The following is a 24155-nucleotide window of genomic DNA, read 5'->3' on the forward strand; positions in this document are numbered from 1 at the left end:
TTGCTTTCGTCAAAGAATGCTCCCTTTGCAGCAATTACAGCATTGCAGACCTTTGGCATTCTAGCAGTTAATTTGCTGAGGTAATCTGGAGAAATTTCACCCCATGCTTCCAGAAGTTCCTCCCACCAGTTGGTTTGGCTTGATGGGCACTTTTTGCGTACAATATGGTCAAGCTGCTCCCACAACAGCTCAATGGGGTTGAGATCTGGTGACTGCCCTGGCCACTCCATTACAGATAGAATACCAGCTGCCTGCTTCTTCCCTAAATATTTCTTGCATAATTTGGAGGTGTTCTTTGGGTCATTGTCCTGTTGTAGAATGAAATTGGCTCCAATCAAGCGCTGTCCACAGGGTATAGCATGGCATTGCAAAATGGAGTGATAACCTTCCTTATTCAATATCCCTTTTACCTTGTACAAATCTCCAACTTTACCAGCACCAAAACAACCCCGAACCATCACCTTGCCTCCACCATGCTTGACAGATGGCGTCAGGCACTCTTCCAGCATCTTTTCAGTTGTTCTGCGCCTCACAAAATGTTCTTCTGTGGGATCCAAACACCTCAAACTTGGATTTGTCTGTCCATAACACTTTTTTCCAATCTTCCTCTGTCCAATGTCTGTGTTCTTTTGCACATATTAATCTTTTCCTTTTATTAGCCAGTCTCAGATATGGCTTTTTCTTTGCCACTCTGCCCTGAAGGCCAGCATCCCGGAGTCGCCTCTTCACTGTAGACGTTGACACTGGCGTTTTGCGTGTACTATTTAATGAAGCTGCCAGTTGAGGACCTGTGAGGCGTCGATTTCCCAAACTACAGACTCTAATGTACTTGTCTTGTTGCTCAGTTGTGCAGCGGGGCCTCCCACTTCTCTTTCTACTCTGGTTAGAGCCTGCTTATGCTCTCCTCTGAAGGGAGTAGTACACACCATTGTAGGAAATCTTCAGTTTCTTCGCAATTTCAAGCATGGAATAGCTTTCATTTGTAAGAACAAGAATAGACTGTCGAGTTTCACATTTTTTTCTGGCCATTCTGAGAGTTTAATGGAACCAATAAATGTAATGCTCCAGATTCTCAAATAGATCAAAAGAAGGTCAGGTTTATAGGTTCTCTAATCAGCCAAACTGTTTTCAGCTGTGCTAACATACTTACACACGGGTTTTCAAGGGTATTCTAACCATCCATTAGCCTTCTTGCACAGTTAGCAAACACAAAGTACCATAAGAACACTGGAGTGATGGTTGTTGGAAATGGGCCTCTATACACCTATGAAGATATTGCATTACAAACGAGACGTTTGCAGATATGCAGATAGAATAGTCATTTACCACATTAACAATGTATGGAGTGTATTTCTGAATCATTTAATGTCATCTTCATTGGAAAAAACTGTGGCCCTAAACCTTTGAACGGTAGTGTGTATATATATATATATATATATATATATATATATATATTGTGAGGCAGTGACCGGTGTCATATGCGAGGGTCGCTATGTATCCCCCAGGATGTGCTTGGAAGCATATTAGATCCGCTGGAGTGCCCTGTGCTCACAGCAGGTTGCCTGTGAGACACAGGGAAGAATAAAAGTGAGTGTGAACTGGGTCAAGTACCCAGAAACTATTCAAAAAAACCCGGTATGGGCTTTTATTTTTGAAACGGACTGCAGGAAGGCAGTGGGGCCGGTCCGTTTCCTCCAGCCCAGATCTTATAGTGGCCCATGGCCATAGAATCTTGAGGAAAGAAGAAGAAACCCTGCAAGAGAGTTTTGGGTGTGTCAGTATTGGTCTGGGAATCAGACCTAGCAGGAGGCTTATGAGGAGCTCTTTCCGTGTGGAACAACACGGGCCAGGCAGAGCCTAAAAAGCCGGACACCCCAGCGTACACGGTGGTGTTTACGTTCACGGCAATGGATTGTGGACTATCTTTATTTTTCACGGCTGCATACCGAAGGACTTGTTTGCTTATTTTTCCGGTTTGTGAGTATGCCATAAAAATAAACAAGACTTTATTTTTGAACTTTATATGGGTCATTGCCTTCTCACTGCACAGCAAGGACATCGCTGCATAACGAGATATATATATATATATATATATATATATATATAGATATATATATATATATATATATATATGTATATATATATATTTACATTTCATAGAGAGTTAGGTAGCAGAATAGCCGATAATTCAATTGTCTGTTACTGTAATATCATTGCAGAAGCCAACAGGATATGACACATGGTTTACATACAGTAAACCATTGCATATCAGTTAGATTTATATATGTACCTGACTAATAATGTTAGTATTTTGTGTGTGTTAAATTTTGGCGATGTAGGTGTTAAAGTAACAAATTTTTTTGGGGAAAAAATTGCCAGTGACTGAGGGCAGGTATTAATAGCCTAGAAAGGGACCAAGGGACCATTGTTATTGCCTCCATGGCTAAAACCATCTGCCCCCTGCCACCCCGGAAAAGGCGCATCTTACAGATTCTAGCACTTAGCCTCTCTCATCTCACTGCCTTGTAGAGGTGGCATATGGGGTAATAAGTGGTTAATGTCACCTTGCTATTTTAAGGTGACATTAAGCCCGGTTAATAATGGAGAGGTGTCAATAAGACACCTATCCATTATTAATCCAATAGTATGAAAGGGTTAAAAAAATACACACAAATAAAAAATAAAGTCTTTCAATGCAATAATTAAACACACAGGTTTTTCATCTTTATTACACTCCCAATCCAAGTGAAGCCCTCGTTCTCCTGTAAAAAAATGGCCTGGCTGTAAGTTACTGTGTAATGAATGAAGAGCTGCCTGCGCAGCCTTCCCGCCTGACCCGACATGAACTCTGTAGCGTTGGAAAGTTTGTGAACTTTTTCCAACACTGCCGAGTTCACTTCAGGTCAGTCTATGAGTCTGTGCATGTCACACAGATGCTTAGATGCGACAAAATCGCATCCTTGCATTGCACACGGATGACATATGGATCACTGTTCAGGGAACATTTCTGCGATTTTCGGCCGTTAAATACAGACCGATTTTTTTTAGACGGTATGTGTGACTCCGACCTTAGATGGAAATCCTAAAGTAAGTTCTCAGCGTAGAGCGCCAGATAAATGTGATCCCAAACATTATGTAAAATGTTCCCAATAAAAGCTTCAACTCAATCCACAAAAAAGGCAAATCTCCACTCAGATATGTCATCTGTTAATGGAAAAATACAACACTGTGTCCTCCACTTATTTACCGTCAAACTTCCATCTCTACCATACACCTGTGGGAAGCATTACCAACTAGCCACCATCACATCACCCCAGGGGACCCCTTTAACTCCTGGGGACCCCACTGACCGAACACCACAGGTGGCGTCACGAAAATAGACTTTCACAATTCCCCTTAAAAGACCGTTCCCCTTAATTGAGCTCCCTGGGCACGGACCAGGTTGCAGCCACTATGACATTCCCTTTAAGAGCGACCGGACCCGGTGCCGAGTACCCCAGGCCCTGGTGGGCAACTCACAACCATAACAGGTGAGTGGTTCCACATCTCTTATATATCTGTACCATCAGATAAGACTCTATTGCGCTTCTTGTCTCCTAGTTTTCTCTCCATCTGTTAACGGAAATTTATGGGGAATCCACGTAACTGGTAGTACAAAGGCTCTGGAAAAGCGAAATGGCTACTCGCTCCTCAAAAGAAATTCAGCAAATTCTCTGCTCCTAAATCCAAATCCCCCTTCTGAGTCCCAGTGTGCGTAACCCCTTTCTGCCATCCAAAGTACTATTCCGTCCATGTGACCTGGGCCTTAATCCCCATGGACGGAATAGTACGTCATGCCCTTTAATACCACACTGCAACCAAAAGTCGCAGTGATCACATTAAAATTCCTCAGGAAAGATGGTGTTAGCATCCCAGGGGGTGTCCCTGCCCACCCGCACTCACGATTGCTGTGATTGGCTGTTCAATTAATTATCCTACCACTAAAGTATTCAAATTCTTCATAATCCATTATACATTATTGTTCCCTATATATTTATTTGTTTGCTACCAATAGAAAACTACGTTGGTACAAAAAACAATGGACATGAAAATCAAAAACAAAACAATGGACCAAAGATACTGGAAACTGAAATGTTTTTGCAGAAATCTTCTTTTCTTCTTTAGACCATAAATCTAGATTGGTCTACGTTGCAGGGAAAGCATGGCGATTATTGTGCCCTTATCCTCTTGCCTAAAGGCCAAGATGACTTCACTGCTTTTCCCTGGTTGGCCAAAGGGCAGACTCAAACATAATCTGTCCCCGCCCTTATGACATTAACCTCTTGTTTCTTAAAAGCAATGGCTGAGGGGGGTGCAGGTGTCCATGGCTGAGTCCCTTCATCTTCTATTGCTGCAGCTGGTCAGGGCCTCACTTTATACGCTATTTGCATTCAGGCTTCTAGGGTAAGTTCTCCCCTCCCTTGTCATCAGCTGGCGGTTCTGAGGTTCACCCTGGTCACTGCTTAGCAGCATCTGGGCTCGGTCTCAGCACTCAATTGGACATTGGCACAGATACAGCCTGCACTAATAGAAAGAAATTCAAAGTCATACTTGAAAAAGTTCAGTCCAAAGCAACAGTCCAAGATGTATTAACTTGGTCCATGATAACTCCAAACTCCAAAAGTTCTGGTCCTGGTGGCTTATTTCTCCACCCCTTCATCAAATGAATAAAACAAAAATACCTGGTCCAATAAAATATGCCCAAAACAACCTTTGAAATTTTCTACGGTAGCAAACATATTTCTAATACTAAATCATAACTATATACTCAATAAAACATGTATCATCCTATTTATATCCTGACCTATACATTGAAATATATCATAACTCCAGAATATTAATCACCAGTTATCAAATGCATAAAATTCACATCAATCACATTTGCATAATAATGATCATAATAATTTCTAATACCATAATGTCAATAATAATTTCAAAATGAGGTTGATACTCAAAATTGAAATCAGTAATTCAAGTGTTTCCACATTTTTTTCATTAAATACATAACGCAAACAAATATGCTTTTATAGCTGAATTTTACCAAATTAATTATTTACATCAATAACAAGTACATTACATCCACACACTGTCCCTGACTTCAGCAATGCATTCATTCAGTACCCAGTAAAGTTTCCCATTTACATATGAACAAAGAAAATCACACTTTGCGTAACCCACACATTTTCTATTGCATGTTAATTCCGTAGTGTAGTGTAGATGCAAGTAAAAAATAAAAAAAAATTTTTTTAACAAACATTCACTTAAATCATATCTTTTTTAACGTATACATTTTTCAAAAATCAAATATACACAGGAATTCCCAAAATATAAAACCCTGAAAAAACTCAAAACATAAAATAAGTAACTTCTAAATTTAAATACGTGGACTCCTGTTTCAATACTGAAAAGGCAAAAACTATTTACAGTTCAGACATGGTAATCAGATGGCCAAGGATTCTTCTTTCAATCCTGCAAACAAACAAAAAGTTAATTTAAACACCCCCACCCCCCAATCCAACATTTGGTGGGCTGAAAGGAGAAAATTTGTTCCTGTAGAAAAAAACAAAAAAAAACAACTAATCACTGTGCAAAATAAAATTGAAAGGATGAGCTCAATAAAAAATACAAAATTACCAACAAAAAATATAAAAAATACCACGTGGATTTTCTCTTTGGCTATGAACCAATTTTAAACAAAGGATATCCACGACAAATACGGGGGGTGGGAACAAACAACATACAGTGACAAACATGTAACAAATAAGTCAAGTCATCTATTACTTCAGCCAACCCCCATAATATTATTTGTCATCTAACTAATCATTGTCTGTAATTTTAACACCCTCTTTTCCTTGTATGTCTCTTTCACAATGGCTTCCACATACAGTCATCTTGTGTCTGTTGTGGTCTTTTGCCATATTAAAAACACCAAGGTCTAGCACCAAATGACAGCGGACTGTCAATTGGAAGGCATTACAAACCCTCAAATGATAAATGCATATTTATGCATTCACCAAAACCAAACCTAATTCATCATATCAGTCAGCGCCTATGTAATAATATGCTCACAGGATTTTCTCTTGGTACAAACTATTAAAACAAAAACAAACATCAATAGTCATCTTAGTCATCAACAAATAGCAAAACTGTTCAATCATAATTCTCATGGAATATTCCACAACTTTTATCTAATTAGTCGATGAGGGAATGCAGGCATGGTATTGGAGGAGTCAAAGGGGGGGTGCAGTAGGGACTTTGTTATCAAGTTTCCCACCTCTATCCTTCTAACCTCCTATTTCATTTGTCGCCACCATCCTGGGCCTCGCGATTTTCAATCTGCCATTTCTGCTGAGATCTTGCCATCTTCTGAACAAGTCACATGTAGAAATGCCATATATGTCCTGCAATGGAACTAAACTCGCTATCAGGTCACAAAACTGCACCTTTCTGCTTTTCCTAACTTGGGAATTATCGCCTTTCCTTCTCTCTTGATCTACTCTGTCCACTGACACTTTTCTTGACACTTTTGATTTTTCTAGAGCAGACAGCTGGGAGATTAAACTGCATGCTGTATATATATATTAGTGGTATTTCACATGAGCGCACTGAACATGGTGAATAATGGGGATTTGTAAGCAGCTGGGGCACCTTCTATGAACTTATTTTTCATCAGTACTGTCATCATTGCAGCATCTGGCCCCTTCCAATCCTCGACAACAGCAAAGTGATCACTCATATCTAGCAAAGGATTGCGAGTTATACCACCTATACATGCGATTTCTCTCAGTCTCTGCACTCCATCTGTAAGAGACTCCCATCGTGTTTGTGGTATTACTTCAATAGGAGAATCATACACTTGTGCCAGAGAATCGCTCACCAAATGCAATAGGGAAAAATTCTCTGCAGTGACCCTTGCACGTCTCATTTTTAGACGCACCATGGGATAAATACAAATACTAGCAATTCCTATGCCCTCATAACGGTTCAAGATTATCGTATCGGCTCCAAAATCCCATAACCTGAGAATCCATGTTAATAAATGCTCTCCTGCTTGCTGTCGATATCTGGTGGCTAATTCTGTTAGTTTCCCTGCCATATAATTTCTAGTTTCTTCTGTCATGGCGGATTCTACGCCAACAGCTGCATCTCCTTCATCCATCCTATCTCCCCTATGCTGAGTGACTTCTCTCCTGGTCTTTGTTACTACAATAGGTCTGGCATGTAATTCTACCTCATTTTCTAAGTCATCACATTCTAACAAATCTGACCATTTCTCATGTGCAATCATAGTTCTAAACTGTGCAGTACAAATATCTGACACTGGCTGATGTCTCCTCCTGCGCTTATTCTTACTCATATTTTGTATCACATATTCTTCCAAACTCTGTTGCATTTTATCATGCTGTTTCACTTGATCTCTCAAAGCTGATTGCAAGCTGATCCTTTGCTCTATAGCTGTATGCAGCTCTAAACGCAAATTATCAATCTCCTCTTGCAAACTTTGCAGTGCCTGGACACATACCCATCCAACGGCCGCTGCTGTTTTTTGCTCCTTTGCATCATACCTTGAAAGATCAAATTTCTCAGCCACATCCTGGGGATTTGCTAAACACTGTCCCTCCATATATTTATTACATTCTTGTGCCTTTGGGGTCCACGGTCCTGACAACACCCATTCTGGCAAGGATCTAACACTCTCAATTGCTTTCCTATTCTTAACAAACTTATTTAATTTTGCAAATATTTTTATTCAAGACACAATTCCCACTTTTCTGACACCACTTGTTTTGTTAAGGTTCAAAGAATTGTGCTGAATACATAAATGCTCACACGAAAATTGAATAAGAAAAAAATGAATTTACTTAATAAAAGATAATAAATACAAACAGTCACTCAAAATAACACATAATCAATAATCATAAGTCATACATTACATTGGAAATGGTAGGAGTCAAAATCAGACTTCTCTCTCTGTGTCTTCGCTCATTCAAATCTGTCTGTTTTGTCCCTGTGTCTCTGTGTCTCCATTTATATGTTAAAGGCTTTTGATCTATATCCTGTTATCTGAGGCTTTGTCATGGTATGTGTACTGAAGCCTTCAGGCCAAATAGATAAGATCACTACCTGGCATCCCTGGGCCCTTGGTTCTCATCTTTGAAGATAAGTGTAAAGTGTAATTAAATTACTGGGTCATTTACATTCACTTTGCTTAGACTGACCATTTTGAACAATTGACATGTGGCTGGACAAGTTTTCAATTAGTTTTCTGTGGACTACATTGAAAATAAATAGATATACTAATAACAAAACCAATCAATATCTCTATCATTCATATTAATTAATTGGAGTGTTGAAAATCATATTATCATATTAATAAATATATAATACAACACACAGGTTTAGAGTATTAGAAGGAAAGGACACAAGGATTGAACCCCCTGAATGTCCTCCTGTCCTTGGAGTGAGTGGGAAAATTATTTGGGATTTGGTGCACCAACTGCTGGATAAAGGTTACTTATCACCTTTACACCGATAACTTTTATTCCAGCATCCTATTCTTCATATCCTTCTCTGCGCGAGGTACCACAGCCTGTGGTACTCTCCGCAAAAATCAGAGAGGTCTACCAAAAACGCTACTTGGGCAGATGCTCAGAAGGGGTGACAGCAGAGCCCAATGTAGCGACCACCTGCTGGTGGTCAAGTACAAGGACAAGAGGGATGTCCTTCTCCTGACCACCATACATGGTGATGGCAGCGCCCTCAGCACTGTATGAGGTACCTCTACACATGTCAGCAAACCGGACTGTGTACAGGGGTACAACAAAAATATAGGGTGCATTGATCTCTCTGATCAACTCCTCCAACCGTACAATGCATTGAGAAAGGCCAGTGTGTGGTACAAAAAGTTGGCCATGCACATTGTACAAATGGTTTTGCTCAAAGCTTTCCTGCTTTCACGATGTGCACATCACATCGATACGTTGTACCTTCAGTTCCAGGAGGTAGTGGTTAAGGCCCCGATATTTGGCACTCAGGAAGGAGCGGGCCCCAGTACTTCCGGAACTGAAGGTGCTCGTATCGTACTAGATCAGCATTTCCCGGGGGAGATCCCGCAAACTGGAAAAAAAGGTAAGGTGCAAAAAAGGTGCCGCGTGCGTTACAAAAGGGGAATACGCAAGGACACCATTTATCAATGCGACACCTGCCCCGAAAAACCTGGCCTGTGTATGAGGGATTGCTTCAAATTGTACCACACCTCCATGCATTACTAATTTACTTAGATTTACTGGAAACAGTGGTTCCAAAAAGGGCGCACATCTAGATAAGTTTCTTGGGGGTCTAGTTTCCAAAATGATGTCACTTGTGGGGTTTTTTACTGTTTAGGCACAACAGGGGCTCTGCAAATGGAACATGATGCCCGCAGACCATTCCATCAAAGTCTGCATTCCAAAACGTCACTACTTCCCTTCCGAGCCCCGTTGTGTGCCGAAACAGTATTTTTTCCCACATATGGGGTCCCAGCGTACTCAAGACAAATTGGACAACAACTTTTGAGGTCAAATTTCTCCTGTTACCCTTGGGAAAATTAAAAATTGGGGTCTAAAAGATCATTTTTGTGGGAAAAAAATAGGATTTTTTTATATTCATGCCCGGGTATTATAAACTTTAGTGAAACACTTGGGGTTTAAAAATTCTCACCACACATCTAGATAAGTTTCTTAGGGGTCTAGTTTCCAAAATAGGGTAAATTGTGGGGGGTTTATACTGTTTAGACACATCAGGGGCTCTGCAAACGGAACATTATGCCCGAACATGATGATGACCACTACATCAATGTCTGCATTCCAAAACGTCACCCTTCCGAGCCCCGATGCCCAAATAGTAATTTTCTCCCACATATGGGGTACCAGTGTACTCAGGATAAATTGGACAACTACTTTTGGGGTCCAATTTCTCCTGTTACAATTGGAAAAATAAAATATTGGTGACTAAACGATCATTTTTGCTGAAAAAAATATTTTTTCATGCCTGGGCATTATAAACTTTTGTGAAACACTTGGGGGTTCAATGTTCTCACCACACATGTAGATAAATTCCTTAAGGGGTCTAGTTTCCAAAATGGGGTCACTTGTGGGGGGTTTCAACTGTTTAGGCACATCAGGGGCTCTCCAAACATGACATGGCGTCCGATCTCAATTCCAGCCAATTTTAGTTTGAAAAAGTCAAACAGCATTCCATCCCTTCCGAGCCCTGCCGTGCGCCCAAACAGTTGTTCCCCCCACATATGGGGTATCAGCATACTCAGGGCAAATTGGAGGACTATTGGGGTACAAATTCTCCTGTTACCCTTGGGAAAGTAAAAAATTGGGCACTAAACCATCATGTTTGTGGAAAAAAATTATTTTCTTATTTTCATTCCCGGGCGTTATAAACTTTTGTCTAACACTTGGGGGTTCAAAGTGCTCACCGCACATCTAGACAAATTCCTTAGGGGGTCTAGTTTCCAAAATAGGGTCGCTTGGGTGTGGCTTACACGGCTTAGGCACATCAGGGGCTCTCCAAACACGACATGGCGTCCAATCTCAATTCCAGACAATTTTGGTTTGAAAAAGTCAAAAGCCGCTTCTTTCCTTCGGAGCCCTGCCGTGCAGCCAAACAGTGGTTTCCCCACACATATGGGGTACTCAGGAAAAATTGGAAAACAACTTTTGGGGTCCTATTTCTCCTGTTACCCTTTGGAAAATAAAAAATTGGGGACTAAATGATCATGTTTGTGGAAAAAATATGATTTTTTATTTTCACGCCAGGGCGTTATAAACTTTAGTGAAACACTTGGGGGTTCAAAGTGCTCACCACACAATTCCAGCCAATTTTGGTTTGAAAAAGTCAAACAGCACTCTTTCCCTTCCGAGCCCTGCCGTGCGCCAAAACAGTGGTTTTCCCCCACATATGGGGTATCAGCGTGCTCAGCAACTTTATCTGTTAATTTTCTCATTTTACCCATGTGAAAATAAAAAAATTGTTGCTAAAATATAAAAGTTAAATATTCATTTTTTCCTTCCATGTTGCTTCTGCTCCTGTGAAACACCTGAAGGGTTAATACATTTCTTGAATGTGGTTTTGATCAGCTTGAGGGGTGCAGTTTTTAGAATGGTGTCACTTTTGGGTATTTTCTGCCATATAGACCTCTCAAAATGACTTCAAATGTGAGGTGGTCCCTAAAAAAATGGTTTTGTGAATTTTGTTGTAAAAATGAGAAATCGCTGGTCAACTTTTAACCCTTATAACTTCCTAACAAAAAAAATTTGTTTCCACAATTGTGCTGATGTAAAGTAGACATGTGGGAAATGTTATTCTCAGAATCACCAGGACCCGTTGAAGAGTTCCAGAATTATGTCCTCATAAAGTGACAGTGGTCAGAATTGCAGAAATTGGTCTGGCCAGGAAGGTGAAAACAGGCTCCAGGGTGAAGGGGTTAAGGACAGTTCTGGTTTAGATACGCCACTAGACAATTCTAGTTATTAATTAGTTATTAATTAATACCGAGTCCTCCTTTTACGGTTGACTGAACAAGAGAGCAGCACAAAGAATGTCCATCTATGACTCTCTGGAGGACCTGAGAATGTTATATGCATAATGCTTCATTTCTCCTGTGAGGGCACTGCAGGGGAATGGAACACATGCTCCCCAACAGTTTACAGATGATCACTGGTGATCAGGGTGATTAGACACCTAGTGATGAGCTAAATATTTTTGGGAACCTTTTAAGAAAAAAAAGATGTGTATTTGAGGGTAATTAAAAGCAGTGGTTTTGTTCCTCATTTATAAATGTTCTATTTTGTTTTCAGAAATTCCATTTCCCTTCACTGAAAAGACAGGAGAATATGAGAGGAACAAATAATGACATGTCCAGAGGTGCACTCTGTCTGTTTACTACAAATGTGGCCCTCAGTGTTTTTATTGTGACTAGAATGTGTCCACCTGTGTGCTAAATTACCAAAATATTGCCCTTTTTGTGGCCACCGTGTAGCTTTTTAAACATTCACAATAGAGATGTACTTCTTTGTGCTTCTTCTTGCTTCCATGGTGGCCCTTACATTTCGTTCATTCCTTGACTGGGGTCTTCATGCATACAAAATGTTTTTTGCTATTGCCTTTGTCTTCCAAGCCTTCTGGAGTTTCTTAGGCTTCAGCATGAGCAAAAGAGATTTGTTAACTCTTACTGGAGTCCAGGAGCTTTTCTTTTAGTACATGCTTGTACTAGGTCTATAGGTATTTTATGTGCCTTATTTATGCCCTATATGTCACTCTTCACACCTTTACTGTATTCCCTGACCCTCCATCCACATCTTTGCTATGGCCTAAAGGTGCCTGCCTTAGTATGGGGTGCCTTTGAGTCTACGTTTGAGATATGTTGACTTTCATGCCTTTAGATGATCTAAATGTGATCATACATTTTGTGCTGTGGCCCTAATGTGGCCTTTATTGTCTTAGGCATTTTTTTAAGAATTTTGAATATTTTGAACACAAATAGAATATTAAATTTTTCACTTGATTTTTCTGAAAAAATAAATAAATAAATAAAAGTGAATAACTTTCCAGTATCTAGTTATTTATTTTTGTTTTGGTATTTTTTTGTTTTGTTTTATTTATGTTTCTCAAAGGGGTAGATCTTTTATTTTTCAAGCAATATGTTGCATCAATTGCCAATGTCGGAGAGAGTGGAGATCATCGAATCTTATGTGACCCAAAGTGGTTCAAGTTCTACCCTAAACAACAAAAAAAACCTTTTTTAACAAAATAGAAAAATATAATCTCTTTCTTATTGTTAGGACAGTGGTAATGCTAAATTAAAAGATTCAGTTTACAGCTGTTGAGAATATAAAATGCATAGGTAATAGCTTGTGATTTACAACAATCTCCAATGTTTAAGGGAGTACTCGTTTTTTTCATACCCTTGATGAATATAGGCGATATGTACATAAATTTAGACAGATTTTACATAATAGCAGAATTCATAGCTACATAAAAAGTAAAGGACCCTGTGAGATTTAATTAAGATATTAACCCTCTCCGTGTAACATTTGCTATATTTGTTCCTATTTCGAGAGGAATTTCATATATATACATTTATAACACAAGGCATAGCTAGAGTCCGATGGGCCCCCATGCAAAATTTGGACCTGGGTCCCGGGTCCCTCCTCATGTTGATCAGATGTATGGGTCCTTGTAGTGTTGTAAATCCTATAAAGACATACATGTCCCCCCTTCATTATTTAATATTGGTCCCCATCCAGATGCCCTTCCAAGTATACATGTCAGTCCATCCTGGACTCCTTCCAGATATATATGTCCCCATCCTGGGCTCCCTTCCTGGTGTATATTTCTCCAATCCTGTGCCCCTTCCTGGTATATATGTCCCCATTCTTGGTATATGGGCCCCCCTTCCTGGTATATATATGCTCCTGGTATATATATGCTCCCTATCCTGGTATATATGTCCCCCATCCTGGTATACAGTGGGTAAAGTACATTTTTGATACACTGCCGATTTTGCAAGTTTTCCCTCCTATAAAGAATGAAGAGGTCTGTAATTTTTAATCATAGGTACATTTCAACTGTGAGAGACAAAATCTAAAAATAAAAAGACAGAAAATCACATTATATGATTTTTACATAATTAGTTAGCATTTTATTGCATGAAATAAGTATTTGATCACTGACTAACCAGCAAGAATTATGGCTCTCACAGACCAGATAGTGTTTCTTTAAGAAACCCTCCTACTCCACACTCATTACCTGAAATAATTGCATATGTCTGAACTCATTATCTGTATAAAAGACACCTGTCCACACACTCCATCAATCACACTCCAACCTCTTCACCATGTCCAAGAACAAAGAGATGTCTAAGAACATTAGGGACAAAATTGTAGACCTGTGAAAAGCTGGGACGGGCAACAGGACAATAGGCAAGCAGCTTGGTGAGAAGGCAACAACTGTTGGCACAATCTTAGAAAATGGAAGAAACACAAGATTGCTGTCAATCTTCCTTAGTCTGAGGCTCCATGCAAGATCTTGCCTCGTAGGGTAAGGATGATTCTAAGAAAGGTCAGGAATCAGCCCAGAACTACACGGGAAGACATGGACAATGACCTGAGGAGAGCTGGGACCACAGTCTCAAATATTACCATTAGTAACAAACTACACTGCCATGTATTAACATCTTGCAGTGCATGCAAGATTCCCCTGCTCATGCCAGCACATCTCCAGGCACATTTGAAGTTTACCAATGAACATCTGGATAATCCAGAGGATGCATGGGAGAAGGTCACATGGTCTTATGAGACCAAAATGCAACTTTTGGTATCAACTCCACTCACCGTGTTTGGAGAAAGAAGAAGGATGGCTACAACCCCAAGAACACCATCCTAATGGTGAAACATGGTGAGGGAAACTTCACATTTTGACCGTGCCTTTCTGCAAAGGAGATAGGAAAAATTCACCTTATTGAAGTGAGGATGGATGGATTCATGTAACGCAAAATTTTTGCCAACAACCTCCTTCCCTCAGTAAATGCATTGAAGATGGGTTAAGGCTGGATCTTCCACGATGACAATGACCCAAAACACATAGGGTAACTAAGGAGTTGCTATGTAAGAAGCGTTTCAAGGTCCTGGAGTGTCCTAGCCAGTCTCCAGATCTGAACCCAATACAACATTTTGGGAGGGAACCGAAAATCGATGTTACTCAGAGACAGTCACGAAGCCTGAAGGATTTGGAGAAGATCTGTATGGAGAATGTGGGCCAAAATCTCTGCAGCAGTGTGTGCAATCTTGGTCAAGAACTACAGGAAACGTCTGACCTCTGTAATTGCAAAAAAAGGTTTCTGTACCAAATGTTAAGTTCTGCTCCTCTGTTGTATCAGATACTTATTTCATGCAATAACAAAAAATTACAGACCTCTACATTGTGGGAAATTACAGACCTCTGTAGGTGTGAAAACTTGCAAAATCGGCAGTGTATCAAATATTTATTTTTCCCACTGAATGTTCCCCTTCCTGCTATGTATGTCTAAGGAGAAGACCTGGATCAGGCATACCTACTCTGTGAAGGGTTCGGAACTATCGGGGCTGTCACCCAAATAGCACGGGGGAAAGCATAAGGACCCGGACCGACCTTTGCACTCAAGAGTAGGGGGCACGGGCAAGTTAAAAGAGCTGCGGCGTGCGGGAAATCAGTCAGTCAGAGTAGGAATGCACAGCGTGCAGGAGGGCAGTGTCAGGGCTCCTACTGTTAGGCATCCAGAAAAAGCAAACCACATCCAGATGGGTCTGAGAGCCATGACCAGACACTGCCGACAAAGATGCATCTGGTTCCCGCTGACATCTCTGACCATGAGTCACAAATCCCGCAGTCAGGACATAGATGCACACATGCACCGACGGGGAAGCCGGGTCACCCGCCGTGAGTGGTTTCCCGTTACACCTGCTCTTGACTGATTATTGTCTCTGGACTCTGTCAAGGCAAAGGACCGTGTTCTTACCTGCTCACTGCTTCTAGACCCACCGATCGCCGACCGGACGCCGAGGAGTCACCGCCTTCAGCAGGATCCAGTACGTCATCTCCTCCAGGACTACACCGGACCCCTTATGCTCCAAGGCCTTGGCACCAACGATCACATCTCGGAAACCGCGTTCTGACGTGGTCAAACTGATAAGTTTTGCTATTCTTGAACTTCCTACCTTAACTTTTACACCTGTTTACCCTGAGTTCCAAACCCCTTGTTCATTTATGCTTATTCTCCCATTTTCTCCCTGCGAGGAGTATATCTGTTAAAGTAAACCCCCACTAACCCTTGCTCTGCCTCCGACCCATTACTGCATCTTACAACCTGCTCACACTTGGTATAGTTGGCAGGATGCAGTCTACTAGCATGGAGGGGGCTAGGTCCAGTATATCGCTGGGGCAATGTTAAACAACCTACCTAAATTTAATGGGAACAATACCATGTTGTGGAGCTGGACTGAACCTATTAGGGGGATGATGAGGATCCACCCTATGATACCCGCCTTACAGGCGGAGGTCACCATGATGGCCCTGGAAGGAGAGGCGAGGGACTCAGTGATGCAATGACCCCACAGACAGGATATGTTTGACAAAGTGTTATGTATACTGGAGGAAACAAATGGGGACCCCACAGACGTAGGGGAGCTGAGCATGCGGCTGTTTAAACCGGGTCCAAAGAGAGGGGGAGACGGTGACAAAGTATATGAACATATTGCAGGAGATTCACACTGCCATATCCAGAAAAGACGGAGTGGGAATAGGGCCGATTGATGTAGTGCTGCATGACCAGTTGTGACTGAGTTGAGAGATGAGCTGTTGAAACAGGCTCTGCGGGAGCACTTGAGTGTGAACCCACAAATGATTTCTGCAGAAGTTGGAGGTGAGGCACGCGCACGTGAGCAAGAAAATGGGGTGACAGTTCCAGTGGCGAAGGCACAGAGCAGAGAGGTATCCGTGAATGTAGTGGCTGCCCCAGGATGTGTGGAAGATTTACGGAAATAAATCCTTGACAGAAACAAAAAAGAAAGTGAGCTCGCTGAGCACATCTGGGGGCAGAGCTTTCTCAGAACTGCAACGGGACGAAAGAATGTCTAGATGGGAAGAACTTCCTACCTGCTTCCTCTGTGGAGAGCTGGGACCCATGGCCCAGGTGTGCCCGTAAAGGGGACGGCCTCTCCAGCGTCGTCCATTAAACTTGGAGGCTCCGAGGCTGGGGGACTCCGCCCGGAGCCAGAACAGCCAGTAAGAAGAACCAGAAGTCCCACCAATTTAGTTTCAGTGTGTCCTTTAGTCTGGGCCGAGATGAAAGGACGGGCAATACGCTGCCTGGTAGATACTGGTTCCCAAATAACTACGATGCCTGAGAAGTATTTCAGAAACCACTTCCCTCAAGCGATAAGAACTTAGTGGGGGCAGGTGGTAAAGTTGACGGCCACCAATCAGCTCCCATCCCAGTCGCAGGGGTGGCATGGATGCAAATTAGGGTCTGCGGCAAAGATTTTGGCAGAAAAGGTGTGATACTGACTTTGGGCGACACTGAGCATGGATATACTGTTACCCTGTGGATGAATGTGCTTAAGGAGTTTGGAAGTTTGCTTATTAACGAGTCCCCGGACATGTGCTTGAGACAATGGAGCCCACAAATGCCTCAGAGGAAAATATTTCAACAGTTGATTCAGACTGCTCAAGCGCAAGAAGTCTCCTGCGATGGAAAAATGCTGGGAAAAGTGATCATTCTGGCTGTGGACAATCTTGAAATACCTCAGGGACAGACCGTGTTCTCAATCTCTGTCCGGGCCTGCACCCCTCTGGAAGGAGTGGAATTACAACTAAAGTCAGCTGCTGTGGAGAACCTACCACCAGGAATCCTAGTTGCCCGTACATTGGCTACCGCGCGTGATGGGAAGAAGGTACCCATGCGATGTGTAAATCTGAGACAGGATGAAGCATTGACCGGGGGACCACTACGGTGCAGGAAGACTACTGTTCACAAGACGAGGTGCAAACAACAAAGGGTAGATTTATTGGAAGGCAAGGAATGAAGTGGATGAGGAAGATGCAAACAGGGGTTTGCAATGGCAAAACATAATTTACAAGAGTTATATTCTTTAGATTGTCTGTAAAATAGCACGGTGCTCCAACTGTTACAGACTCAACATATGTCCAGTAAATGCAAACAATAAACAAAGAATGATGCTACTCTCTATAACTCTCTATAACTCTCTATAACCTCCCTGGCCTTTACTAAGCAGGCCTCATGGCTGCCATGTTCTGACTATTGAAGCCTACACTAGGCCCTGACATGTGCACAAAACAGGAACAAACTCACGGTGATGTTGGGGACTCAGATCCAGTCCCAGGGGGCCCCCAACAGTCTAGTATGGTGATGTGCAAGGCTTTCTGTCAGCTCCATGAAACAGGGTCTTCTCCTTGCTTCTGGGTCCTGGAGGTGCTCCTGGAAACTGAAAATCCCTTTCTCGGTATCTTCATGGCTCCTCAAACTAACACAGGACAGCCACCCTCGCTGCACCCTGAAAAGTCTGTCAAATCTCACAAGTCCACCTTGTTACAGGCTCTGAGTCCTCTCTTGCAGCTATATCAGGACACAGTTCTCCTCTCTTGCAGCTATCAGCACAAAGTTCTCTCTGCAGCAGCCTCAGCTCACACACGCTGTTCAGGCTCCACCCCTGCCATCTGCACAGTCCAGGTCATTCACACAGTCTATTGTAGGGCAGAAGCAGAACATTCCATCCTGCCAGACAAGGGGGTGCAACCTCTTAAAGTAACAGCGTGTTCCTTACTGTCCATAACAGCACCACCCTCCTCCATGCCTCCCTTCTTAATGATGGTCGTCTTCGGCCATCACAGCATCAAGGTCAAAGTGTAATGAAGGAACGTGCAATGCAGAAACAGCACCTATACAGGAGGCAATGAAGTTGTAAAAACAGACAGAGCACACTGTTCTACATATTGGACTGGTGGAACCCCTGCATTAGACCTCTGGGATCTCCGGCGCTCTTGGCTGTCATGCAAGGATTGACTATCTTCCAGAGGAACACTTGCTGCAGGAGTCATCGTGGGCTCTTGTCTGGTCTCGTCCTCAAGTGGCGGTACTGGTACATCCATGGGATTACAGTCTCTGTGCGGCTGAGAACCCCCTACTGTGTCAGGGACGGTCCACCACTCATCTTCGATTTCACCATCAGGCATGATAGATTCAGGAAGTGAAGTAGTGCCTTCAGGTGACAATGGCGTAGAACAGACCTCAGATCGGCAGGGCCGCAGCATATTTCTGTGAAGTACTCTAGGGACGGACACCCCACTCTCAATCTGCACCTTGTAGACAGGGCCGTTAGCATACACCAGCTCGATTACTCTGTAAGGCTGTACTTCCCATCTCTCACTTAGTTTTCCCTTGGGGCATTTCTCTCTGACTAATACTCAGTCTCCGGGTTGGAGCAGTAACTCTTGAGTTGGTTTGCAGCTCTTATGTTCTTTTTCTTGCAGCTGCTGACCCGCCAACCTCTGTATCCTTTGTAATCGTTGCCGATGCTCTTTCACCCATGAGGTGACAGTTCGCTCCATCAGCTCCTCTGGCTGTTCCAAATTCAGCTCAATGTTCTCTCGTCCAGCTCTTCCAAACAGCAGTAGATAGGGGTATGACCCGTGGTGGAGTGGACCCGATTGTTGTAGGTCCAGACCAACTCTGGCAGGTAGTTTGGCCAACACGCCATCTTATCCTCCCCCAACATTCTCAGCATTTGAAGTAAGGTTCGGTTGAAGCGTTCACATGCTTCGTTACCTTGAGGGTGGTAAGGGGTGGTCCTGGACCACTCAATGCCATACATACGATTCCATCACCTTGCCTTGGAAACATGAGCCTTGGTCGGAGTGGATGCGCTCTGGGTACACATACACCCAGATGAAGTCTTGACAGATGGCTCGCACAGCCGATTACGCAGTCTGGTCTCTAGTTGGGATGACTACTGCGAACTTAGAGAAATGATCGGTTATCACCAAACAGTACTGTAGCCCCCGAGCTGAGTGTCCCACGAGGAGATAGTTGATCATCAAGACTCCTAGCGGTTCCTTAGTTTGTATGGTCTGGATGGGTGCCCTCTGTTCGGTACTCTTAATGAGGTCACATACTCGACATTGCCAGCAAGCCTCTTCCACCACAGACTCCAACCCGGGGCAATACACATACCGTTGTAACCATTGTTAGGTCTTTGTGGGGCCGAAGTGAGCTCCAAATTCGTGGGCTTCTTTAGCTACTTCTTGAGCCATTCTTCCTTGGATGATCACCTGTCACCTTACTTCCATATATTTTGGCTGTTGTCTCTTACAATATAGCACTGACTCTCGCACTTCCAGTCTATCCCAATGGTGTAACACACTCTTCATTTCAGAGTTCAGATCATCTCTCTCTTGTTTTCCAGGCTTCCGCTTCTGAGTTACCCACCATTTCATCTGTCTCAGCCCTTCGTCTTCATCCTGAACAGGTCCCCATTCCTCATTGGTTCTCTCCAGGGACCGGGGTAATGCGCAGGCCACCATTCTTGACTGAGCCACAACCACTGGGGGCTTAAACTTACAAAAGTCTGGGATTTCCTCCTCTTCGAGTTGCTCATCGAGATCCCCATTGGAGTCTCCACAGTCACTCTTGACAGCCCATCAGCATTTGCATTTTCGGTAGCAGAGCGATAACAGATGGTGAAGTCAAATTTGGCTAGGCGAGCCACCCACCATTGCTCTAAGGCACCCGATTTAGCATTCTGAAGGTGGGCCAGAGGATTATTGTCTGTTCGAACATGAAACTTGGTATCTGTCAGGAAGCCCACAAACTTCTCTGTCATGGCCCACACCAGGGCCAGGAGCTCTAACCGGAAGGAGCTGTAATTGTGAGGGTTTCTTTTGCTGTCTCGCAGGGACCTGCTGGCAAACCCGATGATGCTCTCATGTCCATACTGTTTCTGAGAAAGTACTGCACCAAGTCCATGAAGTCTACCATCTGTGTACAACAGAAACGGTTGATCGAAATCTGCCTAGGCCAAAATCGGGGCTGAGGTAAGGGCATTCTTTATAGCCTGGAAGGCCTCATCTTGTCTTTTGGCGCAAGGGATGTACTGGGTCTTCAGCACTCCAGCAGTCCCCCTCAGCAGCTTATTGAGAGGACCCGCCACCTTTGCAAAGTCTTTAACAAACCGGCGGTAGTACCCGGCGAGCCCCAGAAAGGCCTGGAGTTCTCTCATTGTTCGAGGGGCTGGCCACTGGCCACAAATTGATTGAATGATTGATTGCTTGATTGCATATTGAATGCAATGCAATGTTTGACATACATACGTGAAAGCAAGGCCAGGCAAGGCACACAAAATGTTGCAACTGGTCAAGAGAAATCAAGCAAAATGCTACATCTTACACATCTTAGCCATCTACATCTTAGCCATTTGGGCCGAGAAGCGATAACCAGAAATGGTTTGCCACTTCTGACGCACCTAGGCCTAAAACTGACACCCATTGTGGAGACAGAGCAAAAGAGTGCCGCAGGGAAGACATTTCCAGAAACTCTGGGATGCATTCTCAATGACAGTTCTGCTGTGTGTGTGTGTTCCAGCTATGCACAACGCGTTTTGAATCTGCATAACGCCGCCTACTTTGAACACCCTCCATCCCCATTGTGACTGCACATGAATGTTCCGTGCTAAGATTCTATCTACTGCAGGCAGCGCACCTGGTTGCTCAAAAGCATTAGAATACTCACACAGGTGTAGATGGACAAGACAAGCAGATTCAAGATCAGCACAGGCACCATTTTTACTTTTTTTTTTTTTTTTAAATGCATATAATACACCGCATTGAAAAGTCGCTGGTCCACAAGAGGGAGACAGTGTTTCACAAAAGAATTCATGCGGTCACAAATGCGGTATGTATGGCAGAACTACTCACTGGATACTTCAATTGAAACGCCGCCAAGTACTGACAGCAGGGGCCTAATTTTGTAGATGGCACAGTATATTTGCAACACTGTTACAAAGGCCTAATACAGGCCTACATCTTAACACACCTGTTGCAGCAACCAGTAAAGACAAATTGATTAAATGATTGATTGATTGATTGATTGATTGATTGCATATTGAATGCAATGCAATGTTTGACATACATAGGTGAAAGCAAGGCCAGGCAAGGCACACAAAATGTTGCAACTGGTCAAGAGAAATCGAGCAAAATGCTACATTTGGCCTGAGAAATGTGCTTCTTTGACCCTGAGATTAATTCACATAAAGGGTTAAAAGACAACTTGCGCTGATTTCAATTCAATCTGTTTTTAGAAACCGGATCAGAGAAGGAGTGCACTGTTCCCGGGGATACTGCAAGAACGGGTCAATAACGGGAAGACATTTCCAGAAACTCTGGGATGCATTCTCAATGCACGTTCTGCCTCTTGTGTGTGTGTGTGTGTGTTCAAGCTGTGCACAACGCGTTTTGAATCTGCATAACTCCGCCTACTTTGACCACACCCTCCATACCCATTGTGACTTCACATGAATGTTCCGTGCTAAGATTCTATCTACTGCAGGCAGCGCACCTGGTTGGTCAAAAGCATTAGAACACTCACACAGGTGTAGATGGACAAGACAAGCATATTCAAGATCAGCACAGGCACCATTTTTACTTTGTTTTTTTTTTAAATGCATATAATACACCGCATTGAAAAGTCAGTGGTCCACAAGAGGGAAACAATGCTTTCCAAAAGAATTCATGCGGTCACAAATGCGGTATGTATGGCAGAACTACTCATTGGATACTTCAATTTAAATACCAAGTGCTGACAGCAGAGGCCTAATTTTGTAGATGGCACAGTATATTTGCAACACTGTAAGAAAGGCCTAATACAGGCCTACATCTCAACACACCAGTTGCAGCAACCAGTAAAGACAAATTGATTGACTGATTGATTGATTGATTGCATATTGAATGCAATACAATGCTTGACATACATAGGTGAAAGCAAGGCCAGGCAAGGCACACAAAATGTTGCAAATGGTCAAGTGAAATCAAGCAAAATGCTACATTTGGCATCTGAAATGTGCTTCGCTGACACTGAAAAGTATTCACATAAAGGGTTGAAAGACAACTTGCGCTGATTTCAATTCAATCTGTTTTTGGAAACCGGATCAGAGAAGGAGTGCACTGTTCCCGGACAGACTGCAATAATGGGTCAATGCGTGGAGTGGACAGAGCAAGCTCTTTTTCCATCTCCCTGTTCTAAAAATCCATTTAATATATGGTCCCCAAATAGGGGATGTATCAGATATTAAACTGATAAGAACAGATTTTTTTTTTACTTGGAGGAACCCAAATTTAGATACATATAGTTTATTAAAGTTTTAAAAGCAATTACAGAAAAAAGACGTATATATACAGTGTTTTACATATTTGAAGCACTTGTAACATATTGATCAAATTTATTATTATTTTTTTTTTAATAATGTTACATGCAAACAAAACAAGTAATATACAAGCATCGGCCAATAATTCGCATTAATGGTGGTATTCAAATTATGATATTCCACTCCTCTACCATCCATTGCTTTGACAATAAAAGATTCTTTTTCTTATCCAATAAATAATAAATATACATCTCACTAAAAGCCAATGATAAAACGTCTTTCACAGATAAAACATCATGTTTAAAAAGAAGGATGTTCCTGGCCTTCCATAGAGCTTCTTTGATGGTGCTGATTGTCTTCCATGCAGTGATCCTCTTACTTGCGTTGGGGCATTCCATGTCACCAAATAAAACAGTCTCAAAACTTAAGTCTTTTAAATCAGTTACTTTCTGGAGCAAGGGAAAAATTTTTGTCCATATTTGTCTTGTGAATTGACAAGTCCAAAGAATGTGCAGCACTGTTTCTTCTCCTTGGCACTCCTCTCTTGGGCATTTGGCGGATCTCACGAGTCCTCTTCGGTGCTGGAATGCCCGGCATGGAAGACAATCATGCACACAGCTCCAGGCCAGGTCCTTCTGAGAATTAAAAAGATACGAGGCATTAACATTTTTCCAAATTTCTAAACACTTAGGGTCATTAACATTTCCGATCTGTGTCACTTGTTCTTTTCCTTTGAGGCCCTTTAAGATCTTTTTGCTATCCCCTAAGGCCTCTGTGTTTTTACCTTTTAGGTCATATGTATTAACAATGGTACCTAAAATTTTATAGTTTTCGGGTGTATTAAAAGCATATGGGGAATTTAAAACTGTTTCAAACCACCCAAGGCATCTCATAAAAAAACCAATGTTAAAACGGATAAAATATGACCAGTAACTATTTTTAAAAAGGGAATTAAAACACAGGACAAAGAATCGGATAAAAAACAAAAGCTCTAAAATCTGGGAAATCTTTGCCTCCATTACCTTTGGATTTTACCACCAGCTCTCTCTTTAGTTTTTCCATCTTGGAACTCCAATAAAAGGTAAAACAAGCTTTGATAATTTTGTTAAAAATGCAGTTTGGAGGAGGGAAGACCAGGCTTAAATATAATAAAAG

The 24155-nt window shown here is 42.3% G+C and overlaps 1 protein-coding gene and 1 non-coding gene across 3 annotated transcripts in view; one reads left to right on the plus strand and one right to left on the minus strand.

Moving 5' to 3' along the window:
- Window positions 1-12603, plus strand: part of LOC143770417 (Fc receptor-like protein 5) — a 160831-nt gene extending 148228 nt beyond the window's left edge. For both annotated transcript variants that reach the window (XM_077260042.1, XM_077260034.1), the window contains one exon: window positions 11889-12603. In XM_077260042.1, coding sequence (XP_077116157.1) covers window positions 11889-11941 — 53 coding nt within the window. In that variant the 3' untranslated portion in view covers window positions 11942-12603. The remainder of the gene's footprint in view (window positions 1-11888) is intronic.
- A 10187-nt stretch (window positions 12604-22790) lies between these two features.
- On the minus strand, window positions 22791-22975 carry LOC143795806 (U2 spliceosomal RNA). Its single transcript, XR_013220438.1, has one exon. It is a non-coding gene; the product is annotated as a U2 spliceosomal RNA (small nuclear RNA).
- Between the last annotated feature and the right edge of the window lie 1180 nt (window positions 22976-24155).

This window comes from Ranitomeya variabilis, chromosome 1 (assembly GCF_051348905.1).
Source record: "Ranitomeya variabilis isolate aRanVar5 chromosome 1, aRanVar5.hap1, whole genome shotgun sequence".
Lineage (NCBI taxonomy): Eukaryota > Metazoa > Chordata > Amphibia > Anura > Dendrobatidae > Ranitomeya > Ranitomeya variabilis.